General features: G+C 53.6%; 2 protein-coding genes across 2 annotated transcripts in view; both read right to left on the bottom strand.

Annotated features, from left to right (window-relative positions):
• Positions 1-2,005: 2,005 nt before the first annotated feature.
• On the bottom strand, positions 2,006-20,929 carry Shc2 (SHC adaptor protein 2). Its single transcript, XM_028771720.1, has 13 exons — positions 20,525-20,929; positions 13,631-13,701; positions 12,201-12,261; positions 11,958-12,077; positions 9,473-9,526; positions 9,299-9,350; positions 9,080-9,206; positions 8,525-8,690; positions 8,363-8,426; positions 6,549-6,713; positions 4,549-4,859; positions 3,306-3,439; positions 2,006-2,395 (listed from the first exon to the last, which is right to left on the bottom strand). The coding sequence occupies exons 1-12, from the start codon at positions 20,927-20,929 to the stop codon at positions 3,311-3,313; spliced, it is 1,725 nt and encodes a 574-aa protein (XP_028627553.1). The 3' UTR covers positions 2,006-2,395; positions 3,306-3,310.
• A 1,671-nt stretch (positions 20,930-22,600) lies between these two features.
• Positions 22,601-26,686, bottom strand: part of Odf3l2 (outer dense fiber of sperm tails 3 like 2) — a 5,638-nt gene continuing 1,552 nt past the window's right edge. Inside the window, exons 3-4 of the mRNA XM_028771529.1 lie at positions 24,790-24,903; positions 22,601-23,476 (exon numbers count right to left, since the gene is read on the bottom strand). Of these exons, the coding sequence (XP_028627362.1) occupies positions 22,992-23,476; positions 24,790-24,903 (599 nt within the window). The 3' untranslated portion in view covers positions 22,601-22,991. The remainder of the gene's footprint in view (positions 23,477-24,789; positions 24,904-26,686) is intronic.

The following is a 26,686-nucleotide window of genomic DNA, read 5'->3' as shown; positions in this document are numbered from 1 at the left end:
TGGATGGATGGGTGGGTGGATGGATGGATGGATGGGTGGGTGGGTGGGTGGGTGGGTGGATGGATGGATGGGTGGATGGGTGGATGGATGGATGGGTGGATGGATGTGTGGGTGGATGGATGGAGGGAGGGAGGGAGGGAAGGAGGGCATATGAGTGGCTGGGTAGGAAGACAAGTGTGGATGAATAAGTTATGAGATTGATAGTGTAGGTAGTGTAGGCTTTAATTTTTTTAAAAGCCTGTTTTTTAAACATTTATTTATTAATTTATTTAATGTATATGAGTACACTGTAGCTGTCTTCAGACTTACCAGAAAGGCCGTTGGATCCCATTACAGATGGCTGTGAGCCACCATGTGGTTGCTGGGAATTGAACTCAGGACCTCTGGAAGAGCAGTCAGTGCTCTTAACCACTGAGCCCCCTTTAAAACCTATTTTTAATAAGTGTTCTTAAATGTTTTAACCTCTCTTCTAGCCTACCACTCACCAAAGGTAGTGGAAAAGAAATGTTATTAGGGATACGGGGGATGTGGACCTGTTTAGAAATAGTTCTTTAGAGCAAATCCCATCTGTGTTGTCAGGATATATACCAGCCGCCCAGTTCAGCAGTATCAGGATAGCAAACACGAATCAGCAGCGGTGGCATAGCCTAACAGAAACAGTCCACCTCAGTCAAATCGACATGAGTCACCAGGAGTGACCAGAACCAGCAGGGACACCAGGAAGTTTTCTGCTGTCTCTCTCAATGAAGTAAAAATCAGCAAAGACTATGACTGCAGTCCAGCGATGTCTTACAAAGCTAGCTATGTAAGCCTCTGTCATTGTCCTATTTACACTCTCCCCAAGCATCACGGGTCCTCCCACGGGTCTTGTCTCACCATGTGAGTCTGTATCAGCTCACATCACTCTGCCAATCCGCCCGAGTCTGTGGAAGCAGCAAAAAGCCACCAGACCACCAGAAGTTTTTTAGTGTGTGTGTGTGTGCGTGTGTGTGTCACGACAAACATGACCATTGCAAAGAATGACAAGGTATACCAATATCATCTAGCATCGTCCACCATCTGTTGGGTCCTTTTTAACATCATACATCCTTTTATGCATTTGCTTTAACAAAACATTTTTTTAATCTGTGTCTGCTTTAGTGAAACATTTCTTCATGTGTCTACCTTAAGCAAAACATCCTTTCACCTGTGTCTACTTCAACAGAAACGTTCCCTCACATGTCTGCCTTAGCAAAACATCCCTTTGCAAGTGTCTGCTTCAGGAAAAACACTCACTTTTTTACATGTCTGTCCCAACACAACAGCATCCGACACAACTGACTTTCTAAAGAAACCATGTAAGTTTCCACTTCAGTAGGGCATGGGAAGGTGGGATGGGACTTGTTCTTTCTGTATTTGGAGGAAGAGGGCATCAAAGTGACCTGTAACTCTGACTTTAATGGTGTCTCATGTTTGGGGCATAAGGAAGCTTTTACCACCATGCCATCCCTGGCAGGTACTCCGGAACCACACAGAGGAGCCCAGTCATCACCCTCAGTGGGCCCTGTATGCAGGAATCGCCAGGTGGGGCCCCTAGGAACTAAGCCACAGTTTTTTCAAGAAGGGGCTGGGGAAACACCAAACAGAGAGAGAGGCCAATTTATCTTGGAGTAAAAAACCAGAGGCTTGTTCACTGTTGGGGTACAGGGGGTGGGGTGCCCCGGGAGGTCAGAACCCACAGGCCCACCTCACCCACTGTCTGCTCCAGCCCTGGGGCTGCACACAGCTTCCCCGCTGTCCATCTGGGAATCCTTAGCAGGCACAGCAGACACAGCAGGCTCACGCTCAGCCCTGTTTAATTACAGTTGAAGGTCCAGGCAGGTGGCAGCTGGGAGGTGCCGAGTGGGTACCACACCTCCCTGAGGCGCCTCTGCCTCTCACAAACCTGGATGTAGAGCATCCAAAGCACAGGCTGCTCCCCCATTGGGGATCTGAGACCCGAAAGCACCTTAATCATCCCCAAAAGTAACAGTGCATCTGCCTACACTGAGCTGTCCACACCAACTCTGTGGACACAGCCTGATGTCTCTACCCCCACTGGAGACCAGAGGCACGGGGCCTGCATTTGGATGTCTTTGTTAAAGGCGATTTGGTCTGTCTTTGGTTTATAGAGCCTCACCCAAGTTCAGGGTTGGGGCTCAGGTGGTACCAGGGGCTTGAACCCCGACTCTGTCTCACTGGCCCAGCCAGCAGAGCAAGCGAGCACAGCTGGGAAAAGGCAGCTTCCTGAGGCTCATGCAGAAGGAGAGGTGGTGACCATTCTGGTTCTCGTGGCTTCAGGGTCTGAGAGAAAGGCTGAGCCCTCAAGGCCACAGCAAGGGCTTCTGGGGGTAGAAGTTGGGCTGAGGACTGTCACCTGTGGGCAGAAAGAGGTGAAGTCAAGGTGACCATAACAACAGCCACATCAGTGACCACTGAACTGAAAGGGCCTCAGCAGTCATGGGCACTCAGCTACCATTGGCCTGGGGCTAAGCTGCTGCTGTGTGCCCCAGGGCAACATCTTAACCTCTCTGTGCAGGCAAAGATGCTAGCCTCAGTGCCAGCCTCAGAACTGTGTGGTCTAAGAGACATGCATTGATACCACAGTGACCCTGAGGTCCACTTCTAGGATCACAACTCCTTTGAGGCTAGAACAGAAGCTCTGCCTGAGTGACACACACTGGGCCCAGCACTGTGCAGAGAGGCATCTGAGAGGTCCATGGGCCCACATCTTCCATGCACAGAGCAGCCCTGCTTGCAGCCCTGGCCCCCAAGCAGGAGGAATCCAGAAGAGGACAGGAAGGAGGCGTTGTCATGGGGATGAAGAACAGCTTGACCTGGCCAGCAGCTCCGGGAAAATTCCATAGCGCCCCCCTACTTCCCCCCAACCCAGCCCCCACATCCAGCTGCTGCCTCTGCCCTCCCCAACCACCGCTGTCTCCCTCCTCCTGCTCTGCCCAGACACCCTGAGCTCACCAGTTCTGCTTTCCCTCCTCAGTCAACCCTCTGTCCCCTCAGCACCAACATTCAGCCCAAGGCTAAACCAAAGCCACCTCCACCAGATAGCACAGAGTGGGGCCAGCCAGATTCAGACAACTTCAATCAACAAGTCTTAAAGGTTGGGGTAGCTGCTTCTAGAGGCTGGGCTTGCTTTGGGATGATAAAATGTTCGGCAATTAGCTGTTGTGATGGCTGCACAACATAGCGATGCACAGAATGGGTGAATTAAACACAGGAAGCCTGTAGATGGCAGACGTAGCTGGCTGATGCAGCCAGCTACTACAAACCTGGCTCATGGCTCCCTAGAGACCACGCCCCGCAGAAGCAGCTCGCTCTCAGCAGCCACGATGGGCAGCCCGTTCTTCAGGTGATACTCTATGAGGTGGCTGATGCTCTCAAACAACACATCTTTTGTCCGCACCTGTAGACAGACACTTCAGCACGCACCCCTGAGCACATCCCACAGACCACACCCGCCAGCTCAGACCTGCCAGATAGGACCTTGTTGGAGGAGAGGACTCCACCAGAACCAGCCCCAAGACTCCAGAACCAGAGGCCCAGTGTTCCCAGATCCCCATGATCACAGGGTTCAGGAGGGGCTGAGGCAGGAAAGCACCTGCTGTACAAGCATGGAGACCTGAGCTTGAACCCCCAATTCCCATAAGGAACACCTGTGCCCAAGGAACAGGGAGGAAGAAACCCAAGTTCAGCCATGCAACCGTTCAAGATTCAAGAGGCAGTAGGCGGTTTAAAACAAATAAGTAGCTAGATGAGGGCTGGAGGTGACTGCAGTCAGGAGCACCGGCTGCTCCTACAGAGGTCAGGGGTTCAATTTCCAGCACCCGCATGGGAGTTCATAACCATGTGTAACTTCCAGTCCTCTGAGGGTGCAGCATACAGGTGGTACACACCCATATGCATAAGATAATAACAATAATAAAACATATGAAAAGAGAAAAATGAACAGAGCCAGACGTGGTGGCACACACCTTTAGTCCCAGCCCTCAGAAGGCAGAGTCAGGAGGAAATCTGAGTTCAAAGCCAGGTCTACAGAGCAAGTTTCATGCCAGACGGGGCTACGTGTAAGAATCTGACTAAGGGAGTAGTGGGGACTGTCTCTGGAAAGGCCCTGGCTTAAGAACTTACTTAGAGATCCAGATAAACACATCCCAACAGCCATACTGCACCGTGAGGAGCCAGCCCCTCGGGTGGGAACTCTGAGGGGCTGGAGGGGTGGCCATGCTTCTGCGAACCCCAAAATGCTTTACAAAGTAGAAGTTCCTTCAAAAGATTTTAATATCTTTTTTAGACAATGTTCTCACCCTGAAGTTCCAGGCTAGCCTCAAACTTATAGCAATCCTCCTGCCTCAGCTTTCTAAGTGCTAGGAAGACAGGTATGAGTCAGCACCCTTGAATAAAACATTCTTTTTTAACTGAAAGATGTTTTGACAAGCAACCACCACTTCCCTAGTAAAGGATCCATTATCTAAAACCACCGCCCCAACCCTGAAGCTCAAAGTGCCAGCTTACCACTCCCTCAGGGTCTACCAGCAGCAGGTGCTTGGGCTGCCCCGCGTGCATGCCTGTGAGGACATACTGCCCAGGGTTGGTGATGCTGTCTCTCACAAGGAAGTCCCCATCAGCACGAAGCAGCTTCTCTGCAGCCCGCCGGCTCATTCGTCCATGATACCAGGGCTCCTGCCTCAACTGCTCCTCTGTGGGTGCAATGGGGGCCCTGCGGGTAGGGGGGCTGGGCCACTGGTCCCCCAAAGGGAGTGGAGCTGCAGTGATACCTGCTGCCATTGAGCACTCGTGCAACTTCAGGGCATCTTCAAAGGGTCCTGTGGGTCATTTTTTTCTGTTGCTGGGACAGAACCCAGGCCATCATGCTTGCCAGGTAGACACACTACAGAGCCACAAACCCAGCCTCTCCCTAGGGGATTTTAGGCAGGGCTTCACCCCTGACCACGCACCCAGTCCTTGTTTTACTTTTAACAAGGTTTCACAAACTTGCTAAGACTAGCCTTAAATTCTGTCTTCCTCCTTCTCTCACTTAGCCAGAATGAACGGTGTTCAGCGCAAGCCGGGCCCTAGGACTTCCTAGACCCAACCTGGCACAGCCTCTGCAACCCAAGCTCATCATCAAGGTCTACTGGTTCCACTCACTGTCAAAGCTTTTTTCAGGGGAAACTGAGGCATACCTACACTCCCTTCCCCCCATTATTGATCAGGATTCCCCCACCCCCTTTGCACTGGCCTCTATCCCACATGTGCCTCACTGCAGACTACACCCATGTCATTGGCTGACTGTTAGTAAGGAGAGGTTGCCTCACATCCAGACCTCTGTGGAGCTGTCACTGTTCTAGGTCAGGTGATGTCTCCCAGCCCCAGGACCCTCAAGGGACCAGGAAGAGGCAGAAAGTGACACAAATCGACCCCCAAATGCCTGACACAGGAGCCTGACTATAACCCCGCTGTTTCCCCTGCCAAAAGCTAACTGGGAACCCACCTTCCCCAGGAAGTCAGTCAGATAGCTGTAACTCAGGGGCCAGCTGCCTCTGCTGGCAGCTCAGCCCAACCTGCTTTCCCACTGTGAGGAGCCCACTCTCAGCAACCACTGCCACAGTACACAGTAGACACTCAGTAGGTGTTGTCTCACACCACAGTTGTAATGCTAAGAAGGAATATGGTGGCCCAAGTCTGGGGAGATGGCTCAGTAAAGTCCCTGCGGTCCAAGCAGAAGGACCCAAGTTTGATTCCCACCACCCATGTAAAAAGCTGGCACAATGGTGTGTCCTGGTAACTCCAACACCGAGGAAGTGGGGACAGGAAGAACCCTGGGGCTCGAAGGGCAGCCAACCTAGCCCAGTTGGTAAAACCGAAGCTACCAAAAGACCCTGGCTCAAACGACAAGGTGATTAGCACTAAGTAGCAACAGTCAAGGCTACTTTCTAGCCCCCAAATGCTCACATACATGGACAGAAGAAATGATGGTAACAAGGGATCAACTCTGCAAAGATCTAGCATAAGAAATTTCTAGCCACCTGGGAGGCCCTGGGGGAGTCAGCTCCACAGTGTCCTGGGAAGGGGGGGTAGAACTGACACAGCCATGAGGAATGTTGCAAACCTTTCTGGAAGGACAGATTTGCCTGGCCACCAGACTGAGAACATACCAGTTCTCCAGCAGGATGGAGTTCTCTAGTGACTGGGCTGCCATCCAGGCTGGGGCAACCAGAGGAAAAAGGTAGACCAGCTCTCCCACACCCACATGAGACCCTGAGTTGAGATTAAAACAACGTAGGATCTCCTGGTCAACTACATGGGAACAGGCAGGCCCTGCTGACAGGAGGTCACTGAGGCTCTTCCCTGAGCCCATGGCAGAAGCCAGGCTGCCCAGATACTAGCTTAGGCATGGCACCGGAAATCTGTCTCTAGTTAACTGAGGTTCACAGTCTGAGCCCCTCCACCCTTTGGATTCCCAAGGACCTTCCCCCATGCAATCCCAGGTCAGATGGGGACGGGCCACGCACGCATGTCAAACAGGTCCTTCTTGGGGCTGCCCTCAAGCTGTAGCGGTGTCCCAGAGGTATCCTCAAGCTCCATCGCGTCCAGGCCCTGGGTGTTGACATATAGATGCTCCTCATAGTCCTGTGGTCCCCGAGCATCTGCCTGCACGTAGCCATCCCCAGGCGGAACTAGAGAGGACAGATGGTGGCGGGTCAGGCAGAAACCCAAAGGACTTGGGTGCAGGGGGGAGCGAGGACAAGAAGTCAAACAAGACCCAGAGGGAGGCAGGAGTGAGCAGGCATGCCCTCAGTGTCACTGCATGAATCAAGAGCCACACGGTGCTCCAGCTGGGGACAGAGGCTGGCCACGTACGCAAGTTTGAGCCAGAGCCAAGATATGCCACAGCTCAAATCACCCACAAGAGGGCAGCTCTCTGGCCAAGGGGGAGTGGGTGGGAGCTCAGGCTCCAGAGGGCTGGATGCTCGCATTGACCCTCTGTTTAAATAATAACAATAGTGCCTCAGGCTACTGGGTCACCTGCCACCAGGCTGGTTACTCCTATTTTAAAATCGGAGGCCTCTTCCTCATTCCGTGTGTGTGTGTGTGTGTGTGTGTGTGTGTGTGTGTGTGTGTGCATGTGCCTGTGCGTGTGTGTGTGTCACTGAACCCGAAACTCATTAAGAGCCAATGAGCTCCAGAGAGCCTTCTGTCTGTCTCCCATTATTGGGACTCTGGACCCTGCTCAGCCTTTAGCTCAGTGACAGCAATCACATCTTTGTGCTTGCTGTCTTTTCTTCCTTGTGCTTACTCTGAATAGCTCTCAGTCTCCTGACGGCTGTTCATGCCCCGCCAGGTCCTACATGGATCTTCATCCACCCAGGGATAGCCTGATATCCTGTCCCCTCAGCCTCACCCGCGGGGTCCCTGGGGGTTATGCCAACCGTATGAACAACCTGACTTTCATTTCTCCCATCTAAGCTCCACTGGGCAGATTTTTCAGAGCCCAGGGATGTTCCAGGTACTTCTCAGAACCTCAGGCAGGAAGTCAGGACTGGAAGGTCTTAGCCGTGACCAAGCTTTCCGGGTCATTGTGAGCCCCGCCTTACCACTCACCTTTCCCTAATCCTGAGGACACCATGGCTCTGGCCTCCAAGAGCCCAGACATGTCACATAGCCTCTGTAAAACTGGGAGAGTAGAAGCTTAACCATAAAACACTGATGGCAACTAAGTGCGAACCCAGAGGCAGGCAGAATGCTCAAGGCCAGCCAGGGCTACATGAGATCCTATCGGAAAAAAAAAAATTCTGACTGAGAGTGAGAGAGCCTGAGAAGCCCTGAGATCTCTGTGAATTCTGACCTGTGGTGCTGAGGAAGGGCCCAGCCAAATCCACAGCCCTGGGAGGGAAGGCTACTAAGGCACGGAGGCATCGCTGTCAGGTCACAGGGATCCCTGTCAGGCCCCATCCACCAGGCTTTGTGTACAGTCCTCACATCAGAGAGAAGTCACATTGTCTTGTGAGGAGGAGGACTATACAGTCATGAAACGGTAAGACACTTGGACAAAACATCAAGTGTCAACTGTGTGTGCCCCCATGTGGACATACCAGGAAATGATTCATCATCGAAGTGCTCAGGTGTTCACAGAGGATTCTGGGAAGTTCCAGAGTAACCAGCCACTAGTCAATACATCCCCAACTGCCATGACCTCATCACGGGAGGCGATGAAGAGGGTTAAGGGGAGGGGAGAGCTGGGAGCACGCGGCCTACAGGGCACGGTTACATGCCGGGAGGGACATGTGGGTGCAGGGGCAGACTCTGTGAGGTTAGAACTCCCTACCTGCTCCAGTGGGGCCCACGTCCCAAGGCAAGCCACGGACATCTCTGCATGCCGGTGACATTCCCTGCAAGAGAGGCGTGATGGCCCTGATATGCCCCAGGCCCACTTCCCACCCACCCCAATGACAGCTCCATGTCCCTTCTGGCCCCTCGGAAGGCTGACCTGTCCAAGGCCCCCAAGTGTTGCCAGCGCACAGGGCTGTGTGACAGCCAGTCTGGAGTCCACCAGCCCGCCCAGGGGCGGCTCCTTTCCTGGAATGCTGTTGTAGTAATTGTGGTCTGCAGCAGCCTCGTCCTCTCCCCAGGCCGACTCCTCCAGCCCAGTCAGTCTGGGGGCACAGAGCATCTACGTGAGAGCACTGTGCCCTCCCTTCCCAACCCCTCCCCGGCCTGTCAGCCAGGCCTTCCCCAGGTAACACTGGTGACAGTAACCATGACCTATGGGTTGGGAAGTGGTGCCCTGTCCGACCAGAATATTGCACAACTACCAACAGCTGTACAGTAGACCCAGTGTCAGAAAGCAGCAGGCAGGGCCCCAAACATAAGACATCCCACTCTCCCTCAAGAGCACAAGGGGGCTGACACCTGCCAGCCCTTGGTCTAGATGAAATAAACGGAAATGGAGGTACACACGGGACTGGGCAACAGAAGGCAGACCCAGCCTGTCTTTGCAGGATCCAGCTAGCAGCCTGGCCCAGGAAACCTAGGGTCTCTTTACCTTTCAGGGGGCATTACAGCCTTGGGTGGACTGTGCAGGTATTGCTTGAAACGCAGCTCAAAGGCTTGCCCTACGGTGCTGATGACGCTCTGGGCAAGACCCTCACAGCATTCCAAGATGTGGCAGGCTGGGGAAGTCACAATGTCACAGTCCCTGTGACCCTCCAGCACAGCCTGCTCCAGGCCCAGGCCCCTGCACCCCCTCCACAATCCAGCTCACCTCTCTGGTTGATGGGGTCCTTGGCCACATAGGCCACATAATCAGTCATGTCCTAGAGAGACCGGTAGGAGAAGCTAACAGGGTTCAGCTCCCTGGGGGGCAGAGGACCCAGGAGGTGGGGCCTGGGAAGGCTGCAGGGACATGGGGCACAGAGGTCCACCCATCCCATCTTACCGTGTCGCCACCCGAGGCAAAGGAAATAGACTGCATATGATGGTTGGCGATAACCTGTGAGGACAGGGAGGCAGACGTGCTCACACTCAGTCACCGAGAGCGCTGGCAGGTGAGCCACAGCCACAAGAGAGATGCACGAGGGAGAGAGGCATGTCCTCTCTCTGTCTAACATAGCTAAGGCCTGAAAGTCCCACCTGCATCTCAATCCCCCATGAGTATGGAGAAGGGAGGAGGGAATAGGGAGAAGGGAAGAGTGGGAAGGAGGGAGGAGTGGGGAGGAGAGAGGAATGGGGAAGAGGGAGGAGGGAGGAAGAGGGAGGAATGGGGAAGAGGGAGGGGGGAGGAAGAAGGAGGTCCTAAGATTCAAAATAACAAAGCTCACTGTCTCAGGAAGCTGAGCCTGCGCTCTTGGTGAGTCCACTTCCCTGGGCCCTGGGCTCAGGATGAGCAGAAACAGCAATGTCCTTCCCACCAGTTGGGAAGCTTGGGTATCAGACTGAGGCCTCTGCTCTAGGCCCTGGACCCCTTGTTCACCCTATCCCTAGGCTGGCGTCAAGAGTGGTCTCCCTTCTCCACTAATATCAGCAGCAGGTTTGGGAGCCCCTTCTGTATGGTAGACTCCCAGTCTTTGGTGGGACAGAGTCCTCCCCAAACCTTCTAGACCCCCTGACTCACTAGCCAGCTGGATTCTGGAGCTGAGGCAGGGGGAGACTCACTTCCAGCTGAGCTGCTTGAAAAAGGCCTTCCCTGCCCAGGGCACCCTGCCCAACATTCGCAGGGCACCCCACCCAACACTACATCTGAGCCCCAGTCAGCTCCGATGTGAGGCCAGCCCTGCCTCGTGTCTGATGTGAGATGCCTACTGCCCTAGGCATGTGCCTATACCAGCACTGCCAGGTGCATCCGAGGCATGAACTGAAGGACCCCTCACTGTAGTACTGTCGGGGCCACTGTTTATAGCCACATATGCACTGTGCAGCTGATACAGTTCCAGCCCAGACTTCCTTGAATCTCAGATCAACCAGGGCAAAGTGAGAATCTGTGCCCACATAGAAGAAAGCCAGGCCTGACCCAGGTTAAGGGTTGAGGTTAGTGTTAGAAGCCAGGTTAAACACAAGCATGGTGGCCCATGCCTTTAATCTCAGCAGAGGCAAGTAGTGTTACAGGCCAGGCAGGACCTACATGGTAAGACTTTACCTCCAAACAAAGACGTAGGGTTGAGGTGGAGACTAGAGTTAAGGGAACCAGAATTAAACCAGAATTAAAAGCTGGGCTTTGGGGCCGGGCGCTGGTGGCGCACGCCTTTAATCCCAGCACTTGGGAGGCAGAGGCAGGTGGATTTCTGAGTTTGAGAGTTCGAGGCTAGCCTGGTCTACAGAGTGAGTTCCAGGACAGCCAGGGCTACACAGAGAAAGCCTGTCTTGAAAAACCAAAAAAAAAAAAGCTGGGCTTTGGGATTGGTGGATAGAATCAGGGTACTGGCTATTGTTGGGGTCAAAGTCTTCCTACAGCCATCATAGCTGTGTGTCCCCCACAGTAAACCCCTCAGCAGGGGCTGCCCACTCTACCCCTCAGCTCTGCCCTTCCCCAAATCCCTTCCCCATGAGACCTGCCCATGGCCCCTCTTGCCAGGACAACTGCTCAGCTGGCCCTGGCATTGTCCCTTCAGTGCCTGGCAGAGACTACAATGCCATTGTCTCTACTCTAGGGATGGACCCCAAAATCATCTCCCAGGTTCTTGCTGTCCTTCCCATAGAAGATGCCTCTCCTCAAGGGGCCAGCCCAGCATCCCTCTCATCTCCATATCCAGGGGAAGCCCAGGCCCTGGTTGCAACCCACTCCAGCCCAGGTAAACTTCTGAACCACTGTGGACAGATCTGCCCCAGTGGTGGCATTGCCCTGGATAAAGGCAAGCAGAGCACTCAGATTCCAGATACTGGGGACTGTGTACTCAGCGACTCCCACACCCTGGCTCCACCTCAGTAGGCACCAGATATTTCTGGACATTGTAAGGATTCTGCAGATCTAGGTGAGGCCTGCTGAGCAGGTGTGACTGAGGGCTTTGAGGTTGGCTGGGGCTGAGGGCGGGTCCAGGTGACAATGTTGAGGGTAGGGCTGTAGAAGGGCCTACATATAGGGACATAAGTATAGGACTGAAGCCGGGCGGTGGTAGCGCACACCTTTAATCCCAGTACTCTGGAGACAGAAACCGGTGGAGCTCTTGGGTTCGAGACCAGCCTGGTCTACAGAGTGAGTTTCAGGACAGCCAGCGCTACACAGAGAAACCCTGTCGTAGTAAAGTGCAGGACTGAAATGGCTATTGCTGGCTTTGGGGCTTGCAGGATTGTAGGGCTGTGCATGGAGCCAAGATCCAGATGTGGACAGGGTAGATGGCAGGGTTGTGGGCTGGGCAAAGGTGGATTGTAGGTGAGGGTACCAGAGCTGCTGCAGGCTGGTGTGCAGGATGGAGGCTAGCGGCTCCCACCTGGCGAGTGGCGGGAACAGACAAGTTAAGGCCGTCCACGGAGATGTTAACTGAGATGCTCATGCCGGCAAAGCGCAGGTTGCTCTTCCCCAAGATGGAGGCCAGCGCCTTGTTGGGGGCCTGGGAAGGGACAGTGAGTCACCTGCATCAGGTGCCTGGGACCGGAGGGGCTCTGGGTAGCCAGTGTTCCCCTCAGCCTCCCAAGACACATACCAGCTCAGCAGGAGCCGAGCCCACACCTACCTTCTTCTTCCAGGAGCCTCTGACACCTGGCACAGCCTCCTGCAGCCGATTGATGGCTTCCCTGTGGGAGAATGAGACCCTACTTAGAAACAGCAGGCCCAGTGCTAAGAGACAAGCAATGGGGAGCCAGACAAGGCTATCACTGTGCTCATGAGGCAGAGACAAGAAGGTCATAAATTCAAAGCTAGCCTGAGATACGTAGCAAGTTAGAGGCCGTACCAAGTGAGGACAGGGTGATGCAAATTATTATAAACCTGGCTGGCAGCAGAGATAGGACTCAGTGTCCAGCATGGGTGACTGGACATACAGTATGGTCCATCCACCCACTGGGGTATCTCAGCCCTGAATAGGAACAATGGTCGGACATACACCACAACATGAACAGACCGTAAGTAATCAGTGAGACATTGTGGTTAGTGTTAACTGTCAATGTGACAAAATACAGAATCACCTCAGGGGTGGGCCTCAGAGGATGTCTGTGTGGGATTGTTTTGATACGTTGAGGTAGGGAGGGCTGTCCACTGTTGGTGGTACCGTCCCCTAGGCAGGGGAACCTAGACTGTGTAAGAGTAGACAAAGCAAACTGGGCATAAACATGTTCACAGTGATTCATCTCTCTGTGTGTTCATTATTATGAATGTGATCACTTGAGCAGATTTAATTGTATTATTTATTTATTACATATTTATTAAGAGCAGACTCCTCGAGCTTCTGCCTTCCTATGATACACTGAATGAGCTGAACAAACCCTGTCTCCCTTGAATTGCTTTTGTCAGGGTTTTATCACAACAGCACAAAGAGTGGCTAAAACACAAGGCCACAGAGTGGGACTTCATGATAAGAAATGCCCAGAGACAGGAAGTGGATTTGTAGGTGCTGGGTAGGCTGGAGGGTGGATAACTGCTCATGAGAACAGGACTTCCTTTTAGGGTGCTGGAATGTTTTAGATCCAATGTTCAGATCAGGTGACTATAAAATACTATGCAGAGATATGTTAAAGCAAAGAATTGCAGTGGACAGGGGTGGAATGTTTGGGGCCATAAATCTACTGTTTTTGTTTGTTTGTTGGGACAATCTATAGCCTAGGCTAGCCCAGTCATGGCTAACCCCCTGCCTCTGGCTCCCAAATGCTGGGATTCCAGGTGTGAGCAAACACACCTGGCTTTGTGTCCTGGGTTTTAAATTCATGGAATAAACAAAGCTCTTCCTCTCGCCCTCCTGAAATCACACCCACTATAGCAGGCTAAAGGGAAGCCGAGTCTGGGGACTGTGCATGACAGCCAAGCACAGCAATCAGGGACAGACCTGAAGTAGGTCCATGTTGAGCCCAGTCCGCCCTCTGTCTTTAGGTCACCATGCCAACCTCAAGAGGCCTCACGACGGCCAGGCCACCTGAGACCCAGGCTCCCAGCCCCATCCCGAGGCCTCACCTCGTCACCTGTGTTCGGGTGTTGAAATCCAGGGAACGCATGGACCGGAGCACCTCAATGCAACCCATGTACTGGAGAGAGAGGGGGGGAGGGGTCAGTCAGAGCCCAGGAGCTGTCCGCACTTTGTCTCTAGGCATCAGGGCTCTTCTCCTTCCCTGACAGGTACAGTCACTGCCCCAGGACCTTTACACTCGATGTCCTGGATGTTCCCTCTCCCACCTAGTATTGAGCCCCACCCAGGCCCAATCCCAATACTCAGTTTCAGTGTCCAAGCTGTGACATTGGATGGTGGCATGCACGTTCAATGAGTCTAGTCGCCACTCATACGGTTGGGAGACGATCCAGACAGACCATCTGGTTGCCAAAGATGCACTTCAGTCATCTGCCCTCCATAGAAGCCTCGTAGGGCAGAAAGCTAGTTCAGTTAGCAGAGCTCTTACCCAGCATGCATTAGGCCCTGGGCTGTATCCCATAAATCTGGTGTGGAGGCACACACCTGCCTTCTGAACACTAGGGTGGAGGAGGAGGGGGGTGATCAGAAAATGAAAGTCACCTTTGGCTATAAAGGGGGTCTGAGGCCAACTTGGGGTACAAACACCCTGCCGCAAAAGAAAAAGAAACTTTATAAACTATACAAACATCTTTGTGGAAAGGAACACACAGTCAGAGGAACATAGGAGGAAGACCAAAGAGGAACCTTTAACATGTCCACCACCTAGCTTCCAAGCTGGAAAGGAAGCCAGAACGGGAGTGCGCACCTGTCATCCCAGCACTCGGGGCAGAGTGTAGCTAGAAGAGGACGCGTGTGGGTATGTGTATGTGAGGCTTCAGGGTACCAGGCACCCAGGAGCTGGAGTTATGGGCAGGCGGGAGCCAAGCAGCCTTGGGAGCTGGGAACCAAGTGCAGGAAGCAGGAGCAGGAAGGGCTCCTAACTATCCACCAAGGCAGCTCCCAGCCTGTCGCTGATTTGTTTCTTTCATTAATTTATTTTGGCATCCTGCCTGTTGTAGAGGCTAGCCCCAAACTCCTGGGCTCAGGAGATTCTGCAGCTTCCCCATTCCCTAAGTGCTGGGACAATGTAGGCACCACCACACCCAGATTACTTTGTAATTTTATGTTATTTATTTACATCGGTTGTTTGGGGAGCTTGTGTAGCCCTGGCTGGCCTGGAATGCACTCTGTAACCAGGTATGACTCTTGATTCTCCTGCCTTCACTTCCAAGTGCTGGGATTGTAGCCATGTGTCAGCAAGACCTACTCTCGATTAAATAAGAAAATTGATGCATATTCTGTTTTCATCCTTGGCGCCATTTCTAGACTTTTATTCCACAGCCCACCAGCCCTGCACCATGGGGACAGCTTCCGCTGGGTGGGACGGAAGAGGAGCCTGGCTGAGGCCCCTTCTGTTCCGCACCCTCCCAACATAGCACCCAACTCCTGCCTCAGTTTCTCCAGAGAGGCACCAGCCCTGACGGTGCTGGTACACGATCCCCTACTCCCAGCAGGAAAGAACTCCAGAGTCTCAGGGGTGGGCGGGCAGGGCATCCTGTGCCAGCTGAATTCACTAAAAAAAAAAAAAAAAAAAAAAAAAGAGCTTTGCAGCCGAAGTAGATCCCCTCATGTGGGACACGTGCACACTAAGACCTGCTGATGCTCTCTGAAAGCTGGCAATAACAGCAGCTGCCCTCTGTCCCTCTGCCTGGAGATGCTGAACATGCACGGCACATGGGAGAATACAACCAGAGGTTTTAAAGAGACGAGTTATTTTTATGAATTTATATGGAATGATTTCCAAATGCTGCTGGGTAACATGTGTGAAGAGGGAGTCATCATGAGCTCATCCGAGTACGAAGAAACACGTGACACATGCTCACCCGCAGCTTGTATTTGCAGATCCGTGGACGCAACAGTCAGGGGTGATAACACGTGGCCCCCATGACACATCACCCATGCGATGACTTTGCCAATATGATATCAGCAAAGGGAACGGGGTCTCAGAAGCATGTAGGCCTGGGATGTGTCCCTGGTAGTTATCTAAGGTGATGTGACTGTCCAGGGGCAAGGCCAGGAGCTGCAGGAAGGGACCTGAGTCCCAAGCCAGTTTCACCATGTGAAAGGGTATAAAGCCAAGCCCAGCTCAGAGCCACCAGAGGGAGAGCCTGTGCTTCACATGACTGGATCACTGGGGCAGTTACCAAGGGAAGGAAGCAGTGAGGGAGGGGCCAAGCAGACGGAGCAGCAGCTCCAGGGCAGAAGTGGGCGTCAAGAGTGTGGCTGCGACAGAGGCCAGACAAATGAAGGCTAGGAGGCCAAGGCCACCCAACCCTGCTATCAGAGGGCTCATTCCCTCTGAACGGAAGAGGTAAGTGGGAGCTGCAGACGGAAGTGAGCTGAGCCTCACCTATGGATGGACGGACGGATGGGTAGGTGGGTAGATGGGTGGATGGGTGGGTGGATGGGTGGGTGGATGGATGGATGAATGGATGGATGGGTGGGTGGATGGGTGGGTAGGTGGATGGATGGGTGAGTGGATGGACGGATGGATGGGTGGGTGGGAGGGTGGGTGGATGGGTGGGTGGATGGATGGGTAGATGAATGACTGTTGGATGGGTGAGTACATGGCTGATGGCGAGCCTCTCCAAGGATAAAGAAGAGGAACAGGTGACTAGAGCAATGTGGACTCTGTCTGGCCTGTCTCACTATGTGGCACATGAGAGCATCAGCCAGGTTCCCTGCTTTGAAAGAACCCAGTTGCTCCCACATCCCTTGTTCCTAGCCTCTGTCTCTGTCCGTGACAATACCCCAAGAGAACAGAGTAAGACATGTTGTGGGGACTTCAGGCCACACTCTCCTCATCAGAGTTTGAAAGGAGTTTCTCTGCCATGCATGGCAGGAGACAGGTGTGGAGCCTCTGACAAACAGGGTGGGAAAGCGCTGGGAAGGAGGGGGGTCTTCTCTTCAAACAACTGCAGATCCACAATGTCCCACAATGTCAACGTGAGAACAGTGCTTCAGGGACCTAGGGAGCTGATGGCTCAGTGAGTAATGTGCTTGCCATGCAAGCATGAGGACCTGAGTTCAAATCCCCAGCACCCACATAAAAAGTGGGGCATTGTAGTACACACTGATAATCCCACTGTTGGAGACACAGAGACAGAACCATTCCTAGGACTTGCTTGCTGACCAGCCTCACCCAATTGGTGAGCACAAACACACGCACGCACGCATGCATGCACACTGAGGGGGAGGAGCACCATGCTACAGGGGACAGAGCAAGCAACCACATCACACAATCACTGCCATGCCTCAGGACACAAAGTGCAAGAGCCCCAGGCAGTGGTTGCAGAGCCACAAGGCCCTGTTCTGGCTGGTCAGCCAGGGAAAGCGCCATGAACATGGCCCACAGGAAATGAAGCCCTTTCTCCAGGACCACAGCCACCAGCAGAGGAGCTAGCCAAGGACTGCCAAAGAGTAGGTCTCCAGGGACAATATGACAATTTCCACTAGGATAGGACTTAGAACACCAGAAACAGTTCCATCCACATTCTAGTGTCCAAAGACCAGGACCCAGGTCTGCTGGGATTGAGCTGCCTTTGGAGGCTTCACAGAGGCCCTCCTGCCTCTCCTAGGCATCCAGTGGCCACAGTCCTCTGAGTCCCTTGGTTTGTGGCTACACCGCTCATTCTGCTGAACTGTTGCAGTCTCTTTCCCTGTCGTCCTATGGGATTTCTTGTTGTTTTGTTTTGTTTTGTTTTGTTTTGTTTTGTTTTGTTTTGTTTTGTTTTGTTTGTTTTTCGAGACAGGGTTTCTCTGTATAGCCCTGGCTGTCCTGGAACTCACTCTGTAGACCAGGCTGGCCTTGAACTCAGAAATCCACCTGCCTCTGCCTCCCAAGTGCTGGGACTAAAGGCGTGCGCCACCACTGCCTGACCCTATGGGATTTCTAAGGACAGCAGTCATCAGATTTGGAACTTAACCTTTCCTAGTCCAAGCCTGTCTCCGCTGACCACAACTGCAGAGACACTCCCCAGTGTGGCTGCGTTCTGGAGTCCCAGGCGGGCATGAATTTGGAGGGAGACCTTTCAACCCCGTACAAATGTCTCACTATCTTAGCATCCCTGACCTGTCAGGACCTGTAGTCTTCCCATGGGCTATCTCCCTGTATATTTACTGTCTGTTTCTCCCACTACAACTGACGCCTTGGATTTTAGGCAGGGACCAAAGATTTCCCATGTTCTCCACAAGGTCAGTACTCCACAGTGGCTGGTCCAAACACCACATTGCTTACACCTCAACATCTGGAGCCCCAGTAATGACAGTATCTGGATTCTCAACATGTCTCCACCAGACAGGACAGGGACCTGGAGGGACTGGGGACTCACACACAGTGTGACACCAGAACCCAGAAATACCAAACCATCAGGACACAGGAGAAAGGGGACATAAGCTAGACCCAGAATGTGAGTGTCATCGACAGAGAACACCCAGATCCTGTATGCACAGGGACCAAGAAGCTACAGACGATCTAACGGGCGGACATTGCACAGAGTCACAACCCAGGCAATCACCCAGAGCATTCAGTGTCAAGGCAGCAGTGCCAGAGGGTTATCAGTTATCAGGGCTTCTGCAACAAAGTACCATAGACAAAGAGGGACAGAACACAGCAGGAGTTGCTCTGTACAGACAGCACTCTCCCTCTGAGGAGCCACAGAGGGTCCCCTTCTCTGAGGGTTCTCAGAGTGGCCCTTGGCCTGTAGCTTGTCTATTGTTCCAGCCTCTACTTCTCTTAGCTGTTCTGTTTTGTCTTGAGACAATGTCTCGAATAGCCCTCAAACTCACCTCTAGCCAAAGATAACCTTGAATTCTTAATCCCCCTGCCTCCATCTTCCCAATACTGGGATGACAAGTGTGTGTCACCATTCCTGGCCCCACTTGTGCCTTGGCTTTTATGTCTCAATCATTGTAAGACGACTCACCCTGCTCCTGTACAACCTCATCTGAATTCATTACACCTACAACAAACCTACTTGTAAATGCTTTTTGCTACTTTGTGCATTCTTCTTTTTCCCACCCTTTACCCTCCCACTGCATTCCATCCCCTATAACAAGATAGGAGAGAGAGAGAGAGAGAGAGAGAGAGAGAGAGAGAGAGAGAGAGAGAGAGCCCTGAATCTAAACCGCAGCCAGCCCCCATGAACCACCGACGACCATCAACCCAGCCCCACGGGACCTAGCATTTATGCACCCTCTGAAAAGTTCCCAGAGTCCCAAGCATTGTACAATCGAAGAAACTATCTGCAAACTGGCAAAACCACATCTCAGCTAGAGCCCGAGGCAAATCGCAGTCAGCTGCTGCAGACGTCCAATGCAGCCCTACAGCCCACACCTGGCATTAAAACAGAAGCACAGTCTTATAATATTTCTGTATTTTTAAAGAAACCAAAATTGTCACTATACATATTTCCCCTTTTGTTTGTTTGGCTGGTTTTGTCTTTCTTTTTTGTGTGTTTGACTGTTTATAGATGGATCTGGAACTTGCTATGTAGACCAGGTTGGCCTCAAACTCATACAAATCCTTGGCTTTCCAAGTGCACCACCACGCCTTCTGAGATGGGTCTGGCTATGTAGCCCAGGCTGGCCTAAACTATTGGCAATCCTCCTGCTCCAGCCTCCTGAATTCTAGGACTACAGGTGTGCCCCACTAAATTCACTTCCAAATAAGGTCCTATTTGTAGATCCCCACGACAAAAAAAATAAAGGAGACGCAACAGAGCCCGGGGAAGGGAGAAGTGACATGCTGGACCCTGGTGGGGAAAACGAGGGCACACACAGAGACTCCCTCTCAGCATCCTGGTCGGGACATCCAACAGACAGCATTCTGAGATCACTTGTCATCTCATTACCAGTGGTGTGCAGGAAGCCAGACTAGCGCGTCTAAGGTGAGCATCACACACCAGCTTACCTTCAAGCCACTGATCACACTGCACACACAGGGGAGATGCTTGGAGCGGAGAAGATAAAATGTCCCCCGTGACTTGAGAACACGTGGTAGGTAGACCATCTCCCACAGCTCATCCCTTGCAAAGGTCACTATAAAACCCTGGGTAGGGTTTGTGGCTGGCACTCAGCAGACACACAGCTCGCCTAGCATGAATAGGACTGAGCTCCATCCCCAGCAACATAAAGACAGGGTGTGGTGGTGCATGACTGTCACCCTGGCTCTTGAAAAGTGGAGGCAGGCGAATCAGAAATGCAAGGTTATCCTTAGCTACACAGTGACGTCTAGGCCAGTCTGAGCTACATAAGACTCTGTTTCAAAAACAAAACAAAGAATAAAGGTCTGGAAGTGGTGACACACATCTAACATCCCAATGTTTGGGGAGGTTGATAAGGCAGAATGATAGCCTGCAGCAGGAGATCGAAATCTCTCGCCAAATCCCTCTCCCTTCCACCTCTGCCACAATAAAGAGGATAAACATAGCCAGGCCCCTTCGCTTCACCCGCTCTGCTGTGGAATCTGGAACCCTGAGCCCTGAACTTGAATCTGCACTATATCGCTGCAAAGTCGCTTTCTCAGGGGTGAGAGGGCCCTCGGCGACCTAGTCCTCACCTTAAGGACTCTCCCAAGCAACAGCGGGGGGTGGGGGAGCTGGCCTGCGCATGCGTGTGTCCCCTCCCCACCTGCGCCCTCTCCCCGCCTCTCCCCACGTGACGCCGTGGGAACCCGGACCCCAGCGCCTGCGAGTGGGGGCGGCCGAGAAGCACGCGTACTGGAGACCGGGTTCCTGGGTGGTGGGGAGCGCTCACTTGGTTCTTGGGGTCCGAGAGACCAGACTTGGGGTGGGGGCGGTCCCCGACCCCGGCGCACCGGGAAGGAGGCTGGGCGCACTCACCCGAACGATGTAAGAGACCCCGGGCCCCAGGACCCTGGCATCGGGGTGCAGCCAGCCGTGCGCCGGCTTGTGAATAAAGCCTCCCTTGCGCACCCACTCGTCGGCGACATCCGGAGTCACCCGCGCGCCTCGCGTCCCCGAGCCCCGGCAGCGGCCGAGCGCGGGCAGCGGACAGGGCGCGGCGCAGCGCGGTTCGCAGGCGCCCAGCACAGCGGCCAACGCGGGGACCCCGGGCTCGGGCTGTGCCTCTGCTGCCCCCGCCACGCGCGCTGCTGCCGCGGGACCGCGGCCCAAGAAGCTACCCGGCGCCACGAACTTCCACTGCGGCATACGCGGCAGCAGCGCGCAGAAGGTGGTGGGCGCCTCGGGCTCCGGGGCCGCGCGGCCACCCGGACCCTGCGTCATGGCCGCGGCCGCCGAGGAGCCCAGGCTGAGCCTGGCCCGGAGCCGTGCGCTCCTCCCCGCCGAGTGATGTCACCGCTCCGCGCAGCGCGCAGCCGCGGGGGGCTACGCTCCTGGGACCCCGACCCTGTTCTGGCAGCGCCGCCCCTGACCTGGCGCAGCCTGCCGGGGCTCCCCGAGGAGCTGTCCAGTCAGACACTGCCCTATGGGGAAACTGAGGCCAGGGGTCGCAGACACGGGGCGGGGCGCGATTCTCCAACAAGTCACTCTTCGCCTCTGCTCCAGCAGCATCCTATCCTCCTTTCTTTTCTTGTAAATGGAGAAACTGAGGCCTGGAGTCCCAGATGCAGGGAGTGATCCTCTAACCCCGAAGTCATCCTTCTCCACGGTTCCAGCAACATCCTGCCCTTCTTCTAAATTGGGAAACTGAGGCCCGGCTTTGTAGAGCTATGATGAGACAGCATCCTCCGGCCCCTAAATTATCCCACTCATCCACTGTTCCACCATGTTTGCTTTACTGAACAGGGAAACTGAAGCCCGGGTAGAGCAGCAGCTCAGTGAGGAAACCGAGGGCGAGGGCGAGGACAATAGGGGACTTGAGAACTCCGTGGTAGAAGCAAGATGAGACTGTCCGCGTCCTTGACACTTTCAGTCATATCCTGCCCAACTTTACTTCTAAACAGGGTCCAAGTAGGGCCTGGGGCAAGGCAGAGGCTAGGGTCCAGGACAAGAGAACGTCAAACTCAGAGGGGTCCCTCCACCCCCCTCCAACTGAATCTACTTTACTGGTTAGTGGGAAAACTGAGTCCCGGAGCAAGGCTTAAAGGGAAACTGAGGCCTGGAAGTGAAGCAAGTGCCCAGGACTCCACGGGTGGGGCTGCGTCTGGTCTAAAGGCTACGGTCTCGGGATTGTATTGGAACCTGAGGATCAGAACTCACAGGCGTGCCACCAGTCCCAGTCCAGGCTCAAGAGACCTCAGAGATGCCTTCTCAGACCCCAAGGGGATTCTTTCAGTGAGGGAAGGGGTTGTCATCATCACCCTGCCTCTGTCCCCCACCCTATCCGAGACAGCCCTGCCAGGAAACAAAGACAAGAAGGCTGGGCGGGGCAGGGTGCGGAGGAGGGGCAAGGCCGGCAAGATCGATGCCGAGAGAAACTAGATCACTGTCTGCAGAGGGGGGGAGGGGGAAGGGAGCGGGTGTGCGCGCACCGGGCTTCTCAGCACAGGCACACTCAGGAGCCCAGCCAGGTCGCCTTTGGTGCTGTCGGCTGGAGAAGGAGCGCCACTGGGCTGAAGACTGAGAAAGGGCTGTGGGATCTAGCTGTGTAAGTGTGGACCACGGCATTCCGGATCTGGGTGCACATCACGTGTGCTCCTCTACTGAATGGGGAGGTTGTCGGGCTGGCTCTACTCTTTAATTTATGGCACAAATGGCAGTAAATAATACTCTAATAAACTCCTACACATCCCTCAAAGCCCAGCTTCACAGTATTCCTTCCCAAGAACCTAACTGGTTTTGCGATCCAAACTCAGCCTCGGTCTCTGGCCTCCTGCTGCCAGGGTCCCCTATTTGCCCCATCTGAACTGAATGAGGTTTGCAGAGTTGTTTAGTGTTTTCTTTGCAGCGTGGTTAGAAGTGCTAAATAAACCAGTGTGCACAATGCTAATATCTGTTGATGGAGGAATGATTTATTGGCGAGCAACTCTAGAGGGTGGGGTGAGGGGCAGAGGCGACAGGGCTACCTCCAGGACACTTCTCCAGCCTCATCTGCAGAAACCCAAGTGGCCTGGACACTGAATTCTAGGACACACAGCTCCCTGTCCAGCCAGGGAAAGGGACACTTCTCCCTGGCCTGGTCTGACCTGGGAAAAGAAGCTGGGGCCCTGGAAGGAGGCTCGCCTTCACCCTGTATGGAGCCTTGGGTCACAGGCCCCAGGGACAGAAAGATCAGGTGGCCTCAAAGGACCTCGAACTGCAGAAGGGGAGGGAGAGGCACCTCCTCTGTTACACTCTGAGGAAAGGAAGACCAGGAGGGGCCCCAGCTGCCTGTGCCTTGCAGCTGTCAGCATTTGGTGTCCCCTACCATGGTGGATGCCCGCTTTGAGTGACGGATGCCCATGGTATATGCTGGGGCCCGGGTCCGGTTAATAGTGACCTGTTCTGGGTTATGGGTACCAGGACCAGGTGTGTCCTCCAGGGGCCGTAGTGTCCGGGGTCTCCCCAGTATGCTGAAGGCCGGCCTACGCTGCCGGTAGGTGTTGGGGTCAGGACTCTCATACTGCCCAGGGCCTGGAGTCTCGGAAGGATCCTGAGAACGACGTGCGGGCAGTGTGCGGCCCACAACTGTGTAGCTGGGACTACTAGGTTTGATAAAGATCTGTGATCCCCACAGGGGTGGCATGTTGTAGGCATTGGGAGCAGGAGCAGCGGTGTCTGGGGGCTTCTGTCGGAGGCGAGAGCCCAGAGTGAAAGCTGGGGCAGTCCGCTGCCGTGCTGGGGGTGCCTTCTCTGGGCTGTAGGCCCCAGGGCCTGGCGTCACCTCCAGACCTGGAGAGTGAATGGACATAGGCACAAGATGGAGGCCTCACCTGGCCAAAGACCTGCACCAGTGGCCACACAGAGCCAGCACCCCAGCTGCGTTCTTCACCCATGCATTCTTTTCCTGATACTCCTGTGTTCAGACTCCAACTTCTACCCTCTCTCCAACTACAGCACAGCCCAGGCATCCCCCTCCTGCTTCCCACACTCATTCCAAGGCCCCATAACCACCTGAATTATCCTCTCTGCAGACCTGACTCCCTGAGACGGGCCCCCTAGGTGGGCCTAAGTCCACCAGGAAATTCAGGAAGGCAAAGATGTCTCAGCCGTGTCTTCTGTGCATTTGACTGTGCTTTAATGTGATTGAAGAGCTGGGATGGGGCAGCGAGAGAAGGCTCAGCAGAGCCGTGGTGCAGAGGGAGACGGGTGAGAGGGTGAGCAGGAAGACAATGGGATGTATGGAGGGGAAAAGGGAGGGAGGAGGGAAGGAGGGAGGGAAGATGGATGTAGAATGGATGGATGGCTGAGTGGGTGGGAAGATAGGCTTATGGGTAGATGAATGCATGGATGGACTTATGGATGAATGGATGCATGAGAATATGAGTTGGTAGGTGTGTGGATGGATGGATGGATGGATGGATGGATGGATGGATGGATGGGTGGATGGGTGGGTGGATGGATGGGTGGGTGGGTGGATGGATGGATGGGTGGATGGATGGGTGGATGGGTGGATGGATGGGTGGATGGATAGATGGATGGATGGATGGGTGGATGGATGGATGGGTGGGTGGATGGATGGGTGGATGGATGAGTGGATGGGTGGATGGGTGGATGGATGGATGGATGGGTAGATGGATGGATGGATGGGTGGATGGGTGGGTTGATGGGTGGATGGATGGGTGGGTAGATGGATGGATGGATGGGTGGGTTGATGGGTGGATGGATGACTGTGTAGATAGATGGTGGGTAGATTGATAGATGGATGAATGAGTATATGAACTGATGAGTGTGTGGATAGATTGATTAATGGGTGAATAAGTGGATTGATAACAATGGCAGAGAATAAAATCAAGTGTCTGAACAATCCTCCGGGAACCATGCAGAGGGATTGTTAGCAAAAAGGGCTGGAACCAGGCTTTCCTAATTCCAAGGTTGGGGAAGGGGGACCACCACGTTTCCACCTCAGCTCAAGGCCTGAGGGACTGGACTAATGACCCTTCACTACAGAAACACTAGTTCTTGGAGCTCCAATGGTGCAGGAGAGATGGTCCCAAGCTCCTAAAAGACTTTCCCACCACACACCACACACGTCACATACTCACCTCTAACCTTGCCCCGGCCCTGCATAGAGTAGGCAGGGGGACAGCTACGGCCAAAGCGAGTAACTTTTGGGTCCAAGAAGTAGACAGGTCCTGGGCTGGAATCCTGGAGGGGTGCTGGAGAAAGGAGACAGAGTCCCAAAGGTGCCCTGACGTAAGGCCTCCTCAGACCCGGCCCAAAAGGCCCAGAGCCTCCTGAGAGCCTGCAGCATCTCAACCTGGGAGCCACAGCCTCGGAAGGTGATCAAGCGGGGGACTGTGGTGTGCATGCCAATCCCAGCAGGACCTCTCGGCTCACGGGGAGTCACCTTGTGACACTCTTGAGGGTATCAGTCTGCCTGATCCACATTTTCACATCAACAAGGAAGGAAGAGATCACTAATGCCACAGCTGTTCCCCACTGTTACCAACATGTGTTTGGACATGAAGCCCAGGCCCCAAAAATTACTGTTGCTTTGCGCTGACTTCCAGCCCCCATGGCTGGCCTCACCATTGTTGAACTTTAAGCACACTAGCGTGTTGATAGCTAACGTGAGTTCAGCAGATATGGGGAGTGTTGTTGCTTCCACACTGAGGCCTGCAAGTAAGTGGTAAACCTCACCAAGTCTTTCTCAAAGCCTCAGTGAGTCCCAGGATGTGCATAGGTACCACCTAGGTGTGGGCTTCTGTGCAAAGACACACAAGCAGGGTTTGCACATACAGTAGGCTCCAAAGTCACTGGGTAGTCACTAGTGTTAAGCTATGGCCCTCGGAAACACCCCACACTCCTGTTTGACTGACAAGAATTTGTTTCCAGCCCTTCTCTAGCTCAGAGCTAATCTAAATGACTCCTGGGTTTAGGAGGGGGGTTGGGTCACAGTCACCAGTATGTGCTGGGTCACACACAAGAAGATGCCTCTCTCTATGTACCTCAACTTCCATGGACAAACCTCAGTACCCATTTTCCTACACAGCCCTGTGATAAGAAAACCCAGCTTGCCCATCAAGACGTGCCCCACCCAACCTGCAGGCCATGCTTGGCATTCCCTTCTCCTAGGACCTTCTTTACCAAACATTTTTAAAATATAGTTTTGTTTTGTTTTGTTTTGTTTTGTTTTGTTTTGTTTTGTTTTGTTTTGTTTAGAGGGCTGGGCAGGGTCTCTGTATTATGTGTCTCTGACTGGTTCACTATGCAGACCAGGCTGGCCTTGAACTCAGAGATCTACCTGCCTCTCTCTCCAGATTGCTGGTACTAAAAGGTGTTCACTGCCCAGCAAAGACTTTTTTTAATTATATGTGTCTGTAGGAGAGGTTTTATGTACTATGGGTGCAGGGCCCACAAAGGCCAGAAGACAGCTTCAGATTTCCCTGGGGGTTGCAAGAGCAGTAAGAACTCTTAAGAGCTGAGCCATCTCTCCAGCCCTATCCCACCGGAATCTTACTTACCTTACTGAGCCTGGATCCCACTGCCCACTCTGGGCCCTTATCTGACTCAGTAGATCCTCCAGCCTTCTGTTTCATGGCTGTTTGCAGCAGCCCGTTACCCAGACAGCCTCCATCCAGCCTAATGGGGCCTAGAGTAGCTTCAGGACCAAGCACTGAGATGTTGGCTGGTGTGTTCACCCAGCATCACTGAGAACTCAAAGCTGGCTATAGGGCTTAGATGTCACTCACTGTAGAATGTCAGTGGAGTAGGGGAGGCCCCAGGGCCTGCTCGCCCGCACCTCCGCCTGCCACTAAGACTGCCCTACGCTCAGGATAACACATGTGCTCATGCACTTTATTTGACACTTTTTTGACACCAAACAGGACTATGGCTTGCTCTCTTCTTCTTCTTCTTCTTCTTCTTCTTCTTCTTCTTCTTCTTCTTCTTCTTCTTCTCCTCCTCCTCCTCCTCCTCCTCCTCCTCCTCCTCCTCCTC

This window comes from Grammomys surdaster, unplaced genomic scaffold (assembly GCF_004785775.1).
Source record: "Grammomys surdaster isolate TR1022 unplaced genomic scaffold, NIH_TR_1.0 209, whole genome shotgun sequence".
In the NCBI taxonomy this organism is placed as follows: Eukaryota; Metazoa; Chordata; class Mammalia; order Rodentia; family Muridae; genus Grammomys; species Grammomys surdaster.
Note: the sequence above shows the minus strand (reverse complement) of the source record. Positions and strands in the feature narration are given on the sequence as shown.